This window comes from Natator depressus, chromosome 5, assembly GCF_965152275.1.
Source record: "Natator depressus isolate rNatDep1 chromosome 5, rNatDep2.hap1, whole genome shotgun sequence".
Lineage (NCBI taxonomy): Eukaryota > Metazoa > Chordata > Testudines > Cheloniidae > Natator > Natator depressus.
The window spans coordinates 34,423,620-34,444,220 of record NC_134238.1 but is presented as its reverse complement, the minus strand read 5'-3'; the positions used below and the strand labels follow the sequence as shown (position 1 = coordinate 34,444,220).

Below are 20,601 nucleotides of genomic sequence, written 5' to 3'. Positions count from 1 at the left end.
AGGGGGGTAAAGTCATTGGTTGGCTGGTGGCCCTTATATTCTCCCATTTAAAGGGCAGTCAAGATGGTATCTTGAGGCTTTCCTAATCCTTTATTTTGTAAGCAATGATTTGAATCCCCTCTCTTGTAAGCAGCAACACATATGTCCCTTTTCCTCCTAAAGTGATGGTCAGCAGCCTCCTCAGAGTTCTACTCTGGTGATGCTCTCTGGATTGGTCAACAAGAGTCTAACTGGTTTCCACGTCAAGGCATTGGGATGTCCATGAACTGCAGTGTAGAGAAGCAGAAAAGTTTATATTGTTCAAATCGTGGAATAACAAGACCTCTAAGTACTGGGAGTTAGTAAGAAACTTTCCCTGAGAGCAGGTTTTTGCTCCTTTCTGCTGAAGCATCTGGAACTGGTTGCTGTCAGAGAGAAGATACTGAACAAAATGGACTGGCCTGATCCAGAATAGCAATTCCTACATTCCTATCATCTAGAAATGAACTTTGAGTGTCACTTTGGCAGCTGTTGTTTATTTCACTGATGCAAATATAAAAACTAATTTTAATTTTCTTTTGTTTTCTTAGAGTTTAGAATTCAGTTTCCTCAGCTCACAGGGGTCCTGACACTTGCTTTCTTCATTCATAACTGTGTTATCACTCTCCTTAAGAATAACAAGAACCAGGAAAACAATGTAAGTAACTTCATGAGAAATTGTCAGTTTAGATTTAAAGATGATAGCCCACGCTAATGTTTTCCTGGATGGACATCTCTCAAAATTGATCCAGAGGCTGTAGCAGGTACAGAACACAGACCTCTCTTGCTTTTTCAGATAAGAGTGAGGGAGTCATTTATGCTGGCTTTCTGCTGGCGCACCAAAAGTGCATATAAATAATTTACACTACAGTTTCCCATTCCAATAGCTGTTTATCCAAAAATTGTAGTTATTGGAATCCACAGTATGCCCCTCTTTAGCCCTGTGTTAGTTAACTTCTCAATTATCGTCTTAGCATTAGTGCTTATTAATACAAAGCTGTTTATTAGTGCCAACAGACTGAGAGGTTTGTTAATTGAGAAGCTATTAGCAAGTAATTAACTAATATAGAGCCATCTGGGGGGACACTGGATTCAGACGATGAGGATTTCTATATCTGTGAAACTGCAGCTCAAAACAGCACTTCTATATATCCAAATGCCTGGTTATCCAAATACTTTGGCCGTCCCCCAGGCTGTTTGGATAAATGGAAGTGTACTGTAACTCGCATGTAACCAGGCTTTTCAAACTTATTTGCTGTCAAATTGATAACAAACTTGCCAAATTTCAGCCAAGAAGGTGCAAGTTTGAAGCTGTAAAGGCTCTGAAAATGACCATTTAAAATGAAAACACTTGAGCAGCCTTAACTAGAATTATCGCTATGGCTGGGGGCTGAACTATAATATTTAGATCTAGATCCAACTTTTCCCAGAGTTTAGATGTGTTCAGATTCAGGGCTCCAGTCCAGGCTTATCAAGATCTTCAATGAAAATGTAATTCGCCTTACATCACAAAGTAGATAAATGTTCAACTGTGGTTGAAGCTCTGACTTGACAGCTCAAAAATGAGGCTCAGCTTGTCCCTAGATGTGTATGATACACAATAAGATCACCCACTATTTAATGATCCTGTCAGTAACTTCTTAGGCACGTTGTAATAAGTCAACGATGGATGGTCAAAAAGTGAACTCCTTTAGGCAGGGACCATGCCGCCTTTTCTGTTTGGAAAGCATCTTGCATGTTATGGGTGCTACTGAAAATAAATTAATAGGGCTGTCAAGTAATTAAAAAAATTAATCGCAATTAATTGCACTGTTAAACAATAACAGAAGACCGTTTGTTTAAATATTTTTGGATGTTTTCTACATTTTTCAAATATATTCAGTTACAACACAGAATACTAAGTGTACAGTGCTCACTTTATATTTTTCATTACAAGTATTTGTACTGTAAAAAAAAAAAAAAAGAAATAGTATTTTTAAATTCATCTAATACAAGTACTGTAGTGCAATCTCTTAACATGAAATTCAACTTACAAATGTAGAATAATGTACAAAAATAACTGCATTCAAAACTAAAATAATATAAAACAACTTTAGAGCCTATGAAGTCCACTCAGTCCTACTTCTTCAGCCAATCCATGCAGACAAACAAGTTTGTTTACATTTGCAGGAGATAATGCTGGCCGCTTGTTTACAATGTCACCTGAAAGTGAGAACAGGTGTTCTCATGGCACTGTTGTAGCTGGTGTCACAAGATATTTATGTGCCAGATGCACTAAATATTCATATGTTTTTTCATGCTTCAACCACCATTCGAGGGGACATACGTCCATGCTGATGACGGGGTTCTACTCAATAACAATCCAAAGCAGTGAGGACCGACACACACTCATTTTCATTATCTGAGTCATATGCCAACAGCAGAAGGTTGATTTTCTTTTTTGCTGGTTCAGGTTCTGTAGTTTCCGCATCAGAGTGTTGCTCTTTTAAGACACCTGAAAGCATGCTCCACCCCTTCTCCCTCTCAGATTTTAGAAGGCACTTCAGATTCTTAAACCTTGGGTCAAGTGCTATAGCTAACTTTAGAAATCTCACATTGGTACTTTCTTTGCGTTTTTGTCAAATCTGCAATGAAAGTGTTCTTAAAATGACCAACATATGGTGGGTCATCATCCGAGACTTCTATAACATGACATATATGGCGGAATCTGGGTAAAACAGAGCAGGGGACATACAATTCTCCCCCAAGGAGATCAGTCACAAACTTAATTTAAAAAAAAAAAAAGGTTAAACGGGCATTGTCAGCGTGGAAGCATGTCCTCTGGAATGGTGGCCGAAGCATGAAGGGGCATATGAATGTTTAGCACATCTGGCACGTAAATACCTTGCAGTGCTGGCTACAAAAGTGCCATGCGAACACCTGTTCTCACTTTCTGGTGACATAAATAAGAAGAGGCCAGCATTATCTCCTGTAAATGTAAACAAACTTGTTTGTCTTAGCGATTGGCTGAACAAGAAGTAGGACTGAGTGGACTTGTAGGCTCTGAAGTTTTACATTGTTTTGTTTGAGTGCAGTTATGTTACAAAAAAAATCTACATCTGTAAGTTGCACTTTCGCAACAAAGATTGCACTACAGTACTTGTATGAGGTGAATCAAAAATACTATTTCTTTTGTTTATCACTTTTACAGTGCAAATATTTGTAATAAAAATAATATAAAGTGAGCACGGTACACATTGTATTCTGTAAAAAGAATCACCAAGAGAAATTCTGTAATTTTCGCTAGCCAATACTGTGGATCTCTCAGGAAACCAGAGTCGTCTGTGTGGAGGAGGCCTGATGCCTTCACATCAGCTTCAAGGCCTCTTCTGTGGTTTTTCCCCACTCACTGACAGTACAGCTCTGCTTGCTTCCTCTGCTGAAAGCAGCATCTGGAATCCCTTCTTCAACTGTATAATAAAGCAGGGACAGTATTAACTTTTCTGAAGTTTCCTCCATGGCGTTTGAGGAGGAGAAAGAGGTGTGGGGGAGGGGAAGGGTGTGTATACAGACCAGCCACCACATTGATCTCAGACCCCCTCCGCCAGGGCTATTCTAGGGCTCCTGGGAAGTGGTGAAACAGCACATAGTGGAGGTGTCTGATGCCCTTCCTTTCATGTGTGTTGGGGAGGATGTGCAGTTGGAACCCATCGCTGTGCATGGATTTCAGGGGCATGATCTGGCCCAGAATCTCTCCCTAGGTTAAAAATTTCCTTGCTTGTATAAGCTCAGATAATATCTTTAACATGTCAAGTCTGTATTTTTAATTTCCTTTCTGATATAATACTTTCTACTTCTACAGCACCTTCTCATCCAAACATCTCAAAGCACATTTTAGACATTTAATTAAACCCAAACACTTCTGTATAGCTGATGCATCATTTAATCCAGTAAGTGGTCAACAAGCAGAAAGTATGTATCTGTTAACAACAAGTGCTAGGCCTGGGTGTGGTGGTAATTTACACTTGCAGATTTGCACTGAAGAGATTTTTCCAAGTTATCATAGAATTTCCACTCTAACCTGTTTTGAGACCAAAATTTTATGGGCTCATGTGGAAAGTTCATTTTTTAACACAGCCAAAAATCAGTTTTTGTTCTTCAGTCAGTCATCTTTTAATGAGGAGTCTGTGAAAAGGCACAGAAGTGCACAAACCTGTGAGTATATTACAGCCTCATAAAATCAGAGAAATGTAGGGTTGGACTGACCTCAAGAGGTTGTCCAGTCCATTTCCCCCCTTGCTGTATCAGAACCAAGTAAACCTAGACCCTCCTGACAGGTATTTGTCTAACCTCTTCTTAAAAACCTGCCATGATAGAGGTTCCACAACGTACCTTAGTAACATGTGGTACTTTGCTAAACTTACAGTTAGCAAGTTTTCCCTAATAACTAGCCTAAATCTCCCTTGCTGCAGATTAAGCCCCATTACTTCTTGTCCCACCTGCAGTGCACATGGAGAACAATTGGTCACCACCTTTTTTATAACAGCCCTTAACATATTTGAAGACTCTTACCAGGTCCCCTGAGTCGTCTTTTCTCAAGATGAAATTTGCCCAGTGTTCTAAACCTTTTTGTTGCTCATTTTATTGCTCTCCTTTTAACTCTCTCCAGTTTATCCACATCTTTCCTAAAGCATGGTGCCCAGAACTGAAGCTTCACCTGTGCCAAATAGGGTGGGACAACTATCTCCTGTGTCTTAAATACTACACTCCTGCTAATACTCCCCAGAATTATATTTGCCTTTTTTTGCAACTGCATCACATTATTGGCTCATGTTCAATTTATGATCCACTATAACCCTTTGATCTTTTTTCAGGAGTACTACTGCCCAGCCAGTTATTCCCCATTTTGTATTTGTACGTTTTTGGGGTTTTTTTTTCTTTTCTTTCCCAAATATAGTGGTTTGCACTTACCTTTATTGAATTTCTTGTTGTTCATTGCAGACAAATTCTCCAGTTTATGAAGGTCATTTTGAATTCTGATCCTGTTCTCTAAAACATTTGCCATCCCTCTGAGCTTGGTGTCATCCGCAAATTTTATAGGGATACCCTCCGTTCCATTGTCCAAGTCATTAATGAAAATGTTGCATAGTACCGGACGCAGGACAGACTCCAGCAGGACCCCACTAGATACACCCTCCCAGTTGGACAGTGAACCATTGATCACGATTCTTTGAGTGTGGGGGGTTTTTTTTCCAACCAGTTTTGCATCCAATTTATCGTAACTGCATCTAAACCACATTTCCCTCGAAGAGAATGTTTGCTTCTGGTTAGACATGATTATTATTACTATTCATACATAAATCAGAATCTGGAAGGTTCGTTTTAAAATGGGAAGCAGAGACACGTCTGTATTTTGAGTCAGATTCTGTTTATATGCAGAACACTTGAACAATCTGAAGTCACGTTGATCAAAAGCTATTTCCTCTAATATGGTAATACTAAATATCTGCACTTATGTAGTGCCTTCAATCTGAGAAATGAGTGCTTTACAAATGCTAATTACGTCTCACTGTACCCCTGAAAGGTGTAGAGCTATTGGCCGAGATCCTCAAAAGTATTTAGGTACCTAATTCCCATTGATGTTGATGCAAGTTAAGAGCCTAAATGCCTTTTGAGGATCTGGGCCTATTATCTCCATTTGACTGATGGCAAAACCGAGGCACAGAAATTAAGTGGTTGTTTTTGTTTTGTTTTGTTTTGTTTTGTTTTTTTTTTTAAATCTAGCATTACACAAGAAAGTTCTGCAAAGCCAGGTATAGAACCCATGTTACCAGGCTCCCAGTCCTGTGCCTCTTAGACCACAAGTCGTCTTAGGGTAATCCGCACTAAAGTGGTTGATTTACATTTGTGATTTTATGTAAGCAATTGATGCAATTAATTTAAATTTGTGAATAGCTTCTTGTACTTTCAAATCTCTCCATAATTTAACCCCACCCCACCTATCCAACCAGTAACCCAGTAAGGATAGGCAGGTGGCAAGCTGTAACCACTTCTACTGACCAGCTATGAATTGTGCTCATCCTGTTATATTTATTCATTACCACATCTTCTCCAGCCTGCTTGTTTGTCTCATGCATCTGCCATGTCTTGTCTTTTAGACTGTAAACTCATTGAGGCAGGGACTGTCACTTAATATTTGTACAGTGCTTAGTACAATGGGGCCCAACCTATTTGAGGTTTTTTAGGCAGTACTGCAACAGAAATATTTAAAAATAATGCAACTGTGTGTCCATATGTCTAGATTTAATTACCTTTTTGTCTCATTACTCATAATCCCTTCTTAATTTTATCTGGAATCATGCCTTCTAAAAGCTGTCAATACTTAATTTTCGGAGACTGTTCTGAGGCTGGCTTAACAATAATCAAAATTTTTTCATTGTTTGCAAATAATGACCATATGTTGTTCAAATGTAATTGTCCCAGCTTGCTTTTCCTGACTCAGATTGTAACAAGGGAACTAGTGGATATTTCTAGAAGGTAAAATTCAGTTTGTATGTGCAGCCCATACCACCAAATGAACCCCTTTTTTGGCTTGCAGAAAGTATTTAGAGCTAGGGTTTGCTTTCTGGATCTCCCTATTATGTTGTGTTTTTTTTTTTTTTTTTTTTTTTGTATTGCAGTAACACCTAAAGGCCATTGTGGTTGGCACTGTGGAAACATATAACGAAGAGTGTCCCTGTCCCAATCTTAGCACAGGATAAGAGACAACAGGTGGTATGATATATAGCTGGAGGGAGCATAAAGGGAACAATGAGAGAGATGCTATTGATTGGCATAAGCAGTGGTCCCAGCACAACTGCTGTCTAACCATTGTCGAGTCTAGCTGTAATAGTCCTCTGTATCAAGGACAGTCATGTTAGAGTCATTCTCCTTCAGGACATTTTCCCTCATAACTACATAACTACAAACAGTAGTCACAAGAAAGAGTCTGTTAAATCTAACATTTACTGACTACAGGCTAAATATAAATAACACTGAGAGAGAGAATGCAGGAGAGGGACTATATATATATTTTGCAGAAATAATACATTACTTATATATAGGAAAACCACTTCAAATAATTCTTTTTAAACTAGAGTGAGCACAGGTACTTATGTTTCTATAGAAGATCTAGAATAAAATTTTAAAAATTACCTAAATTTCGTTTTCAAATGTCACTTAGGAGCCTCAGTCCCGCTGACTTTTAGTGCCAAAGTCACTTTTGAAAATGGGACTGGGACTCCTAAATCACTTAGGCACTTCTGAAAATGTTATCCCTAATCTCCTACCGCTTCTCTGATCACTCAAGAAACATCTTCTGGTTGTCAGTTCAAGTAATTTTGAGAAAATTCCGATGCTCAACCCTTTCTTCTACCATGTAGTATCAGGAAGGAGGTTCCAGCTTTAAGACTCCACCCTTATTTAAAGGCTATCTGGCTGTCCTACTGTTTAAAGAAACCCCTTCTAGCGTACAGCCTGTCAGTTACACCTTCTCCCAACTGGTGGCCCCCCCTCAAAGGACCCCGGAGAGAGGTGCATAGAATGAGTATGTTACCTAGACCTTAGAACAGAAGTCTTCAATCCGTGGTGTGTGCCCCCTTAGGGGGACATGGAGTAACGTTCAGGGGGGATGGAGCTGGGGCCTGGACCAGCCCCCACAGAGGGCAGCGAGGGAACTCTGCTCCTGGCTCCAGTGTGTGAGGTAATATCTCTTACTGAACCAACTTCTGTTGGTGAGAAAGACAAGTTTTCGAGCTTACACAGAGCTCTTCTTCAGATCACCACTACCATATAACATTTATACCATCCACTCAGACAAATTGGTCAGGCAGTATGCTTTGTCCTACCGCTTCCTCGTTTGCTTCCTGACTAGGTAGCAGTGTAGCAGTGCATGTACACTGACAACATTTTCCAGTGGCAGGGCATAAGTTTCACACTCAAAATATACATGAACAAAGCATACAATTGTCATTGTATATCTATCTAGTCTAGCTAATGTATTTTTAGAGCATCAATTACAGTATCTAGACACTGTTTTGAGTGTTGGTATTTTTGCTTAGAGTATCCATTCTACATGCGCGTGATTGTTCTGTGTGCACACATTATGTAGAGTCAGCTTACATGCTTGTGTTTGAAAATTTTACCCCTAGAGATATTTTTCTAAATGTTATGCAAACAATCACTGAAGGTTACAGTTCTTATTTTGAATATGTTGGCTGAGTTTGTAGTGGCTACATTGGGAATCTAACACAGCTGCAAGCCTAGAAATTAGATCATTGTGTGCTGGTTACAGAAATGTAGTCAGCAGAAGTAGGTGCTCTGTTGTTGCATCCTGTAGGAGGAAAAAGATTTTGAAAACGAGAGAGAGAGGATCTTCCAGATACATTATTAAATAGGGTTCTACTGGTGTCCTGCACACTGGCTTGATTTTTCCTTGGATGCTCAGTTGGTAGTGTGTTGATGTTTATTAAGAAAAAGACATTAGACTATTTGATTAGAAGAAAAATGTGTACATATATGGACTTTGTGAACAGATATAAGTGGGGAAAAGTAGGACAAATTTGGAGGCCTACTAATCCTGATCATGTCACTATAAGTCCTAGTAAAATAAGGTCATGTCAAAAGTGTTACCTGTAATCCTTTAAGAAGCTGATCACTAGCATCATCAGAACAAATTGTTTGGCAAGTGGTAGTGAATGTCCTGGAGAAAGCATGCAGACAAATAATACAGAATCTAGCTAGTTAATAACCAAAAACAAATGGTGTCATAATGCAGTTCCAAAGCAGTGATTGATGTAGGAAATTAGTTGCTGTTAGGCTATTTTAATGTACTTAAAAGGTTAATGTCTCAGTGAGTTCTGCAGGTTGGAAAATTATTTCAAAAGTGGATGTGATTGCTTTTCCACTAATTAATTAATTAATATCCTTTGTTATGTGAAATTTGCTAGTAAATTTCACAAGTGTAGTCCACACAAATTTTACATGTATTAAATGTATATACATTTAGGTCAAGGTTTTCAAAAGTCGTTGCCTAAAGTTAGATTCCCAAATCTGTATTTATGTACCTAAATTAGTGACTTTCACAGGGGTTGTGTACCCATTAATTCTCTTTGACTTCATTGGAAGCTATTGGGTCCTCAGCACATTTGGAAATTTCATCACTTATAATTAGTCACTTACATATGGATTTAGGAGCCTAACTTTAGACACCCACTTTTGAAAATTTTTGCCATAATTTAATGTACAATGCTTATACAGAACACTATAGTGAAGGCAAATAATTATAGTGAAAAGATTTACTATAAAAATATGGTTCTAAAAGCATATAATACCTCTGGGAGGTAGGGAGTGATTGAAACAGAAAATATATGGTTATTCTGGATTGCTGTATCTGGTCTTTGAAAATAAGTGTACACACACACACTCTCTCTCTCTCTCTCTCTCTCTCTCTCTCAGCCCAGCAGTCTTCCCATTGTAAGGGCACTGTTGCCCCCTTACTAACATTCAGTGGGGGTGTTTTAGTTGCTAGCTCCCAGTACTAAAAGGGGGGTTGATGGGAACCAGGACCCTGAGACTGAGTGTCCTCAGGAACAAGGGGGAGAGGGCAGTACTCCAGGTCATCCTGAATGACAGGGTGGGCAGGCTAATCAGGGAGTGAGGAGGCCAGGGAGGTCCTGTCCTCCGTGTGAGCTGGTATTGCCTGGATCAGACAGAATGGGGCTGAGCTAAAGAGAAAGCAGGGGTGCAAGCTGAGCTGGGGAGCAGAGCTGTGCCAGATCCAGAGAGAGCAGCTCCTGTCGTGGGAGCAGAGCTACAGCCCCAAAGCCAGAGGCACAGACCAGTGAGAGCAGACTTGCCCTGGGAGGAGAGCTGCAGCAACCAGAGCCAGAGGGGCCAGAAAAGCAGCCCACGAAGCAAGTCAGTGCTGGGAGCAGAGTCACAGAAGCAGCCTGCAGAGCAGACCTGTCCTGGGAGCAGAGCTGTAGCAACCAGAGGCAGAGGGGCCAAAGAAGCAGCCCAGGGAGCTGGAGGCAGAGCAGCAGCAGTGCAGAGACAGAGTGGTGGAGCTGGGGCTGGAGCAGTCCAGAGCTGGGTGCTGTGAGCAGCTGGGGAGAGCGAGGGGGACCCTGGGCAGCGGGCCCAGCACAGGGAGACGCCTCAGCCAAGAGGCTCTGCAGGCCAGGCTTGGATCATAACCCTGATAGGGCGGGAGCCACGCTGGGAAGAAGGATCCTACCACTTAGAGCCTGAGAGCGTGTGGCCACCATCAGAGCAAGTGTCCAACCCACAGCATCCCTATAGCACAGCCAGGGCCTGAGAAGAAGGCCTGGGACTTACAAGGAACAGACTGTGAACTGCCCTGACATTCCAGAGACACTGTTTGTGATGTTCCCTGCCACAGAGCGGGGTGATGTGTTTCCTTTAACCTTTCCCATTTTTCCTTATTCTTTTAAAAATTAATTGTTGATTAAATAACTTGCATTTGCTTTCAATAGTATGTAATGGTCAGTGGGTCAGAGAAGTGCCCAGTGCAGAGAGAGTACCCCGGAGTGGGGGCACCCTAGCCCCTGTCCTAGGTGACCACAGCAGGGTTGGGGGTCGAGCCCCCCAGGAATCCTGGGCCCAGCCTTGTTGGCGTTACGAGGACTCTGCCAGACAGGAGAGTGGAAGGGGAGCCCTCAAGGGCAGGGAGGCCACTGGGTAAAGGAAGTGGGAGCGAGGACTCAGATCCTTTCGCTAGCCCACTTCACCGGGGTAGTGCAGAAGCCAGGAAAGTTCCCCACAATAGCGGGACTATTCCCCCGCTTACACCATGTTGTGTTCTTTCAGCATGTGGGTTTTTTTCATATTACAGTATAAGATGTTAGATTATGCTCTTTAGTTACATCCATAGGAACTAACATGATAAATGTGTGCATTTTGAAGATTTCTCTGTAGACCATATTCTTGGGTTTCAAAGCACTTTGTTAAAAAAGATCATTTTCATTATGGCTTGAATCTGGCCTGCTGATGTGTGTTAGCTGCCAGTTTTTAGTCCTGACAACAGACTTGACATATGGTATCAATGGACTCTTTGGCTATCCCTGCTAGTTGTGCTGAATGTGTCCTGAGACTTGTTAGTGAGTGGGTGTACATGAGAAGGCTGTAGAGGCTCTATTTAGCCTTTGTATTCTTTGCGTGATTGTGGTGTTTAGCAGTAATACCCTACATCTGTCGAGGAAGCTGTTCCTGGGATCCTTTTGTTGATGTCGGATCTAAATAGAACTATAATACCTGCCTAGTGACTGCTTTTGTGTACCTTCTTCCTGCTTAAAGGGACAAATTTGCCTTCACTCAGGCAGATCACCCATTTAACCCCATAAGAATTTAAGAGCGTAAGGACTGCAAGATTTAGCTCTCATTGAATGTACTAGACTTCATATTTTTGCAGAAGAGGGGAGACTACTGTGCATGGAGTCCAAATCCCAATGATGTCAATGGGACTCTTTCCATTGACTTCAATTGGATCAGACTCCAAAGCTAACTTTTTTGTCATTGTCTAAGATAAGATCGTCTGTCTCTCTTTATCGCTGTCTTGTTCAGAATCTTGCAATGAATTATTTTCATGTAGTTGCATTAATGGTCCACATTTTATCAAATAACTTGCTTTACAAAGAAACTAACTTAGTATGGTATGTCTAGTATATTGTTAACCAGTAAGTTAGTTCATCAGATTTGTTCTTTGCTGTGTATGTTAATGCCAGAATAAAAAGAGAATTTTGTTTTTGCAGGTGAGAGACCTTTCCATTGCTTATTTCCTGGTGGGATTAACATATCTCTATGTTGGACTGTTAATTTTTGCTGCATTTCCCTCTCCGCCGTTGTCCAAAGAGTGCATTGAACAGGTAGGGAAAGACACTTTACTGCACTGTTTCCATCCCTTCTAATTACTGTGTGTAAAAATCCATACTTGTTCCTTATCCACTAACTTCTGTCTGTCTCTATCTGTGTGACTGGTGGCTCTTTGGGGCAGGGACTGTCTGTTCTTGAATGTGTGGAAAGTGACTAGCATGTTGTGGACACTTAGACAAACAAATACTGATGATTGCATCGACTCACTAATCTGCCTGCCACTACTTCTATAGCCATGTAAGGATAAACATGGTAAAACAGATGTCTAACCATTGGGACTGGGAGGACCAAAGTGTGCTCAAAAACAAATTAAATCAAACTTGTGAGCTGGCTGGGTTTTATTAATTTGGGGGGGGAGGGGCACTACACTGGCTAATTTGTCTGTAGGCTAATTGACTATGAGCTGAACAGTTCAGGCTTCCTTAGGCTCTGATCCTGCAAAGACTTATGTGTGCATTTAAGTTTATGTGCAGTGACTAATCCCACTGACATCATTGGGGCTATTCATAGCTGCTAAAATGAAATACCCACCTTAATCTATACAGGATTGGTGGTTTAGATGGTAAAATCTTTGGGGGCAGAAACCATCTTTTTGTTATCTGTACGTACAGTGCCTAGTACTGTGAGGGGCCCTGATTGAGGCCTCTGGGCACTAATGCAATACACTGGCAGGAAGGCTGTCATACCTTCTACTCTCTCATCCATCCATTGGGGCACCCTGATCCCCTTGCCTCAGGCTGCTTCAAAAAGAGGTCGTCTTTTCATGAATCATTTACTGCAAGATGCTGTGCATGTCCTGTTGAGAACTTAGCATAAAAACATAAGAATGGCCATACTGGGTCAAACCAAAGGTCCATCCAGCCCGGTATCCTGTCTGCCAACAGTGGCCAATGCCAGGTGCCCCAGAGGGAGTGAACCTAACAGGTAATGATCAAGTGATTTCTCTCCTGCCATCCATCTCCACCCTCTGACAAACCGAGGCTAGGGACACATTCCTTACCCATCCTGGCTAATAGCCATTAATGGACTTATCCTGCATGAATTTATCTAGTTCTCTTTTAAACCCTGTGGAGACCCCAGTTGAGCACCACATGGAGGGAGGCTACTGACAGGCTATACCCATATCAGGACTGAAGATAATGTTTAACCAGGAAGCTCTTCTGTGAGCCATTTGAAAGAGCCATGATTAAATAATGGCTGTCAAACACTTGTTTCTTTTATTGTTAGTAATTATACAAAACAGTTATGGATCAGTTTGTACATTTAACAGATATTTCAGCTTGTCGAATCCATCCATTCTTTATTATCTGTATAGGATCCAGCTTCAATTATTACAAATAGGTCCCCAAAAAGGTGGCTTTGTCATGGAGCTGCGGTTTCCGAAAACAAATAAGGTTTTATGAATTTTCACAGGAAGGAAGGATACTTTCATTTGCACCAAGAGCTGTTTATGCACTTTATTGGGCAGTTAGATGACTGCTGGAATATCATGATTCCCAAGGTAAAGGGACCTAGAGCCAACAAAACATTCTTAAGTTACAATTAATTCATGTAAACACAATATTGTGGATAATAGAGGCATTTGAAATCCTTTGCATATGAAGACCGGTGCCAGCTCTATATTCTGTACTCAGGGATATGTGCTGTTTGGAAAAATAAATGTCATCTAGTGAGGGCAATATACAAATTATATCACTGGCCTTTCATATTACAAACCTTAGGTTATATTTAGTTGTATACAGGCTGCAGAAGAGAGAGTTCAATTTTATGTCTTTGATTTGAGAAGCACTATTCAGGCTTCATTTTTTCCGCTCACAATACTTGTTAGGAATCTAATACAACTGTTGTCAATCCTGCCTAATTAGCCTTTCTTATTTTAGAATTTTTTAGACAATTTTCCCAGCAATGACATCATGTCATTTGTTGCAAGATTGTTCCTGCTATTCCAGATGATAACTGTGTACCCACTGCTTGGCTATTTGGCACGAGTTCAGCTATTAGGATACATCTTTGGCAACGTTTACCCAAGGTAAGGACTCTACCCTGTGTCAAGGGATTGACATACAATGCTTCACTGGTTTCCTGTTGTGCCAGATATTCCACTAAGGTTGTGGAGTTTGCAGTGGGGGAGACATATGTTTCAAAAACTACCCCTGCAGTTTTGTAGTGACATATTTGATGGCTAAGTTTTTGTGAAGGCTAAAGATTGGATGAGCATGGAAAAATAAGCTTTGCTCTTGCCTTCAGAAGTGGGCTCTGCAGGTCAGGGCAGTGACACATTTGTTGTGGCAGGATGAGAAATCTTGCATTTCAGCTGCCTGTTCTGTGGACCCCTTAGGCTGGGGGAGGGGACATTAGATGTAACCGGGCTTGTGCCCACCCCACCCTAGGAACTCAATAGGTGCCCCTCCAACAGAGTGGATACTATCTGGGGTTCTCTGTTTGGTGTCACCCTCTGATTTTGACCCTCTGACCCTCATTCCCATCCCCGTGTTTTCATTTGTTGTCCCCTGTATTTGCTTGAGCCCTGGGTTCAGTGGTTCCTCCCTTTAGGCTGGGGGAAGGGCCTTTAGATGTGGGCAGGTTTGCACACTGCCCCACCTCTCCCTGGAATTCCATAGGTGTCTATTCTGTGGATAAACAGTCAAAGCCAGAAGTCTGAAGCCAAAGGGGAGCAGAGATAGGAGCAAGGGCAAGCACAGCTGCAGGCATGGTATGCACTGAACATCCACTGAACTGCTGTGGGGGCCAGGCTTATGAGCAGGACTGCTAAACCAGCAGCCAGCTGGGCTGTGGCCACTCTGACAGTGCTAAGGCAGTGCAGTTGGGCTCATTAGTTGCCTAGTAGCTAGGGTTGCCAATTTTGGTTGGATGTATTCCTGGAGATTTAATCACATGATGTAATCTTTAATTAAAGATTAATCTTTAATTCCTGGAGATTCCAGGCCAATCCTTGAGGGTTGGCAACCCTATTAGCAGCACAGTTAGTCAGGGAGCAGACCAGCAGTTGTTCTTAGCTGGTCTGGTGCCTGACACGATATAACTATTTCTTCCTATCTGCAATCAGGAACTGAGTTTAGACAAAGGATAAGCATCCTTCTCTGGGCAGAATTTTCTCTCGTGTTGACTCCACAACTCAGATTGGTTGAAGGGGAACTTTTTGCCAGTTTACATTCCAGCAGATTCACTTAGGCAAACCAATGCTGGTCAGTTAGACAATTGAACAGTTATAGCTTACTAGACCCAATAAGGAAACAAAGAGCTCCAGGAGTCCTACATAGGCAAGTCTGCTAACTCTTCATGGAGGAAGGAAGGGAATGCCTCATTGCTCTAAGATCTATCTCCCAGATGCTCTAAGGAAAAACTTGATCTTTTGAAGAAAGGGTTCTCCTCCCTGCCATGTTCCAGTTCCTGGCAAATAAGTAAAGGATCTCTAGCAGACCTATACCTGGTGATGTGGGGAGTGTCCATGTCCAAAACATTATTCCAAATACATTAGTCCTCTGTCAGGTACCTTCACAATTCATTGTGCTAGCATCTTTTTGCACATATTTGCCCCACTGCTTTTCTTCACAGGTACTTGAAGGAGTTAAGTCAAAAGGGCAGATAATTTTCTCATGGTCTTCTCATGGCCAAGATGTGTCCTGAGTTTGTAAATCACTAGCATAGGCATTGCCACACTGGGTCAGACCCAAACTCCATCTAGTCTAGTATCCTGTCTGCAACAGTGGCCAGTACCAGATGCTTTAGAAGATCAAAAAATCTTGTAGTGGAACTATGGAAAAATTGGACCATTGGAAGGAAGCATCTTCCTAATCACCAGTACTTAATGGTTGGTTTATGCTCTGGGGCATAAGCGTTTATTGTCCTGTCTATTGTAATTATGCGTGTTCTCTTTGCCTATATAAATGGCTAATCCTTTTTGAATCTTGCTAAGCTCTTAGCTCTCATGATATTTTGTGGCAGTGAGTTCCCCTGGTTAATTATGTGTTGTGGGTTAGATATAAAAAGGTATTTCATTCTGTGAGTTTTAAATTCATTGCCTCTTGTATTGAGAGGATAAATAGGTTGATGCAAAGAAATCATTGAGCATCTCTGCAATGTCTTTCCTCTTTAATTGCTCCCTTTTCTGCCTGGTAGCCCAGCCAACCCATCCATTCTCTCACAGGCTTGCTGCTTCTGCTATAGTTAAACTCTTAGCACTCAATAGTTAACTATATTGTAGCTCTCTATAGTACTCTACAGTTAACGCTTGTTATTTGTCTTTGTCTTTGATTATTTGCTCTTCAAATTCCATTTTAGCTGTCCTAATATCCATCAGACATTTTACCTGCCATGTTTTATGCTCCTTTCAACTAGCGTCACTTAGGCTGGATTTCCAATTTGGAAGAATACCTTTCTTTGCCTTCAATGACCTCTTTAATTTTGCCATTTAATGATACTGGTTTGTTTGTTTGTTTGTTTTTTCCCCCTTGCTTTCCTACTTTTTGTTTAGTGATGTGTGTGCCTCCTTGTGACTGGAGCATGGAGGGCTTAAGTAGCCACCATGCTGAGTGTAATGTTTTTAATTTCCTTTTCAGGCTTTTTAATCATTTTCTTCACTTCTTTAAAAAAAAAATAATCCCCTTCTCTACAGTTTGTTTTCAGTTTTTGGCATGATTCCTCTCCTAAGGATACTGAACTTAATTATATTGTAGTCACTATTGCTTAGTTGCTCAACTGTAGTTACTGCTTCGATAAAAAGCAGGTTCTTTCTAGCTCAGGTTCCCCACCTTCTTTCAGAGAGTCAGACCTTCCCCCAGATCCTAGCAGCCTGAGCAACAAAATGGCAGATGAAATTCAATGTTGGTAAATGCAAAATAATGCACATTGGAAAACCTAATCCCAACTGCACATACAAATCGATAGGATCTAAATTAGCTGTTACCACTCAAGAAAGAGATCTTAGAGTCATCATGAATAATTCTCTGAAACATCCACTTAATGTGCAACAGCAGTCAAAAAAGCTAACAAAGTTAGGAACCATTAAGAATGGATGATGATTTCTGTCTTGTTATCTATCATGCCACTATATAGATTCATGGTACACCTCCACCTTCAATACTGCATGCAGTTCTGATCGCCCCATCTCAAAAAAGATATATTAGAATTGGAAAAGGTACAGGGAATGCAACAAAAATGATTACGGAACAGCTTCCATATGAGGAGAGATTTATAAAGACTGGGGCTGTTCAGATTAGAAAAGAGAGCTATAAAATCACAAATGGTGTGGAGAAAGTGAATAGGGAAGTGTTATTACCCGTTCACGTAACACAAGAACTAGGGTCACCAAATGAAATTAATAGGCAACCGGTTTAAAACAAACAAAAGGAAATACTTTTTCACACAATACAGTCAACCTGTGGAACTTGTTGCCAGGGTTGGTTGTGAAGGCCAAAAGTATAAATCGGTTAAAAAAAAGAATTAGAGAAGTTCATGGAGGATAGGTCTATCAATGGCTATTAGCCAAGATGGTCAGGGATGCAACTCCATGCTCTGGGTGTCCCTAAGCCTCTGATTGCCAGAAGCTGGGTCAGGATGACAGGGGATGGAGCACTCAAAAATTGCCATGTTCTGTTTGTTTTCTCTGAAGCATCTGGCATTGGCTGCTGTCGGAAGACAGGGTACTGGGCTAGATGGATCATTGGTCTGACCCAGTATGGCCGTTCCTATGTTCTTTGAGATTAATTCTCCAATATGAAACATCATTGAGACTTGATTAAGATCCCAACCCTCCTGTTTCCTGTTGCTATTAGAATAAAGGGGCTAGAATTGCTGTTCTGTCTAAGTGCCACTCAATGCAAGGATGGAGTTGGGGGTGGAACATAGATGGCTTTCAGCTACCTTTGCTGCATCCAAATTGTGGGACCATCTGGGAGCCTGCCTGGCCTCCAGTGTAAATTAGAACTCTCCTGAAGCTACTCCAGCCTATGCTTTGCTGCAACAGCTCTTAAGGGGCTGTTATGGCAACTGAATATAGCTAGTGGGCCATGCACCCATCTAATCCTACAGGCTTCCTTCACTACTTTCTCTATGGTGGGGGCTGTGAGGGGGAGTGGTACAATCACTGAGTCAACTATGTCCCACAAGGGGAATTCCCCAGTAGGCTGGCTAGGGGTAAAGGGGCTGATACAGAATCAGATTTAAGGTTTCTGAAATCTTATAAATATATTCTCAGTAAAATAAAATTCTAGACTTTTCCAGAGAGGGTAGCACCATCAAGACTCTGCTTTTGCAGTGGTTATGGTTGTCAGGCGTCCGGTTTTCGACCAAAACTCCTGGTTGGAAAAGGACCTTGGTGGCTCTGGTCAGCACAGCTGATTAAGCCACTAAAAGTCTTGTTGGCCACAGCGGCCAGCTCCACATGGCTCCTGGAAGCGGCTGGCCGCTTCTTCTGGCTCCTAGGTGCAGGGGTGGCCAGGGGGGCTCCACACGCTGCCTCTGCCCCTGGCTCCGCAGCTCCCATTGGCTGGGAATGGGGATGGAGCCTGTGGGCAGGGGCAGCACACACAGCCCACTGGCTACCCCTGCACCTAGGAGCTAGAGGGACATGCCAACTGCTTCCAGGAGCCGCCTGAGGTAAGCGCCACCCGGAGCCCGCACCCCAAACTCTCTCCTGTACCCCAGCCCTGAGCCCATCCCACACCCAAACTCCCTCCCAAAGCCCACACTCCAAACCCCTCGGCCCCAGCCTGGAGCCCCTCTTGCACCCCAAACTCCTTATCCCTGGCCCCACCCCAGAGCCCACACCCACTGCCAGAGCTCTGACCCCTTACTGCACCCCTGCCCCAGCCTGGAGAAAATGAACAAGGGTGGGGGAGAGCGAGCAATGTAGGGATGGGGGACGGAGTGAGCAGGGGATGGGACCTTGGGAAAGGGGCAGGGCAAGGGTGTTCGGTTTTCTGCAGTCAGAAAGTTGGCAACCCTAATGGTGATCATTCAGGGGTTCACCATATTGACAGCACCCCCATTAGTCAGATTATACCTGGACGAATTGGACCTACCATAATGTTGAAGGTTTTGTGTAATAACCATCCTCTTGTAAGATGTCTCCTGCCCCCACCCCCAAGAAAAATTCCTAACATTTGAGGGCCTGTTTCTAGCAGCTGTTGTGTTTGACTCCGGTTTGCTTGAGGTAGCAGCCCTGCCTTACAGACCTCCTTTCTTATCCTTACAAATAGCTAACTTTGTTACAGGGATTTTGTTTTCATTTGTTCGCACATGTCCTCCTGAATTACATCAAAACTAGGGAAATTGTTGTCCTTCCTTGTGCCCTTCTCCCTAGAGTGAGGATGAGGTATCTCTCTATAGCCTGAAGGTCAGATGGGCTGTGAATTTTACTTAAACAGAAGAAGGACTTGCGGGTTAGAAACATAGCAATTGCCATATCACATCAGACTAGTAGGCCATCTGGTTCAGCGACCCTAGCCAATAACGGATATCTCAGAGGAAGGGGCAAGTGGGGATATAAGAGAGAATCTGCCTGTAGGGAAAGTTTCTTGCCCTGAAGCAGGAGGGTTTATATCTTTCATTGTAGCTGTTGTTTAATCCTAACAAATATGACTGCTCAGCTCTTGGCTTCAGTGATATCTTCTGGCAGTGAGTTTCACAGGCTAATTGTGTTTCCTTTTATTAGCTTTAAATTTGCTGCCTTTCTGTGTAATTGAAGGTTCCCTTATTCTTGTATTAGGAAAAGGTAAACAACAGTGTGCAATTTACCTTCTGAATGCCATCACCAGCATTGCCAGCTCTTGCGATTTTTATCTCAAGTCTCACAATATCTGGTGATTTTCTTTGGTCCTGCACATCACCAAGAAATCCCTGGGAATCAGTGAGGTCAAAGAGAGCCAGAACAGCTCAAAAAGATATGTCACCAAGACGAAAGGAAAGACGACAGCAGAAGAAACAGTCCAAATCTAGAAGAACAAGATTATTGTATGGGGTAAAATATCACGGCAAATAATGGATATTACATTCATATGGTTTTAATGGTGTCGGGATATAGTTAAATGAAAACTGGGCTGTGTAGAACCCAGGGTATTTTAGGACGTGTCTACGCTGCTGTGTAGTCCAGACTATGGGGTGTGAGTAGCAGCGTGCACCGAAGTGCTGAACTGAAACTCCCCCCTGTTAATGCTGCAGGCACACACTTAAAGGTCCCCAGTTCACACTAATGTAGTCTTCTTCAAACAGGATTACGTTAGTGTGAACTAGGGACTTTAAGTTCGTGCCTGCAGTATCCCCCACAAGGGATTTACAATGCAGCACTTTGGTACACACAGCTATTTGCGCCCCAGTAGCCCAAACTACAGGGCAGTGTAGACATGCCCTAAAATATCCTGGGTTGTGTACAGCCCTGTTTTCATTTAACTCTATCACTTTATCATTATAACCACATGGATGTAATATCCATTATTTAGTGTAATGTCTTAGCCCATATACTATTTGCCCAAATTAGAAAATGAGGATCTGGTGGATGTCTAGTGGGAGATGTATGGTCTCTGACATCCAGATTCATATTGTTCCACTACTCATGGGTCTTATGCCAGGATTGATCTGATTCCTGTTTCTTGGCTAATTTGGTTAAAAGGATAGTCTGGGAGGTATAACTTGGTCTGATCATTCCCCTGCATA

At 42.1% G+C, this 20,601-nt stretch overlaps 1 protein-coding gene across 2 annotated transcripts in view; it reads left to right on the top strand.

The window, feature by feature from the left end:
• The window catches only part of SLC38A9 (solute carrier family 38 member 9), a 78,346-nt gene that overhangs the window by 47,914 nt on the left and 9,831 nt on the right, over window positions 1–20,601 (top strand). For both annotated transcript variants that reach the window (XM_074953949.1, XM_074953948.1), the window contains exons 11-13: window positions 570–676; window positions 11,808–11,921; window positions 13,809–13,957. In XM_074953949.1, coding sequence (XP_074810050.1) covers window positions 570–676; window positions 11,808–11,921; window positions 13,809–13,957 — 370 coding nt within the window. The remainder of the gene's footprint in view (window positions 1–569; window positions 677–11,807; window positions 11,922–13,808; window positions 13,958–20,601) is intronic.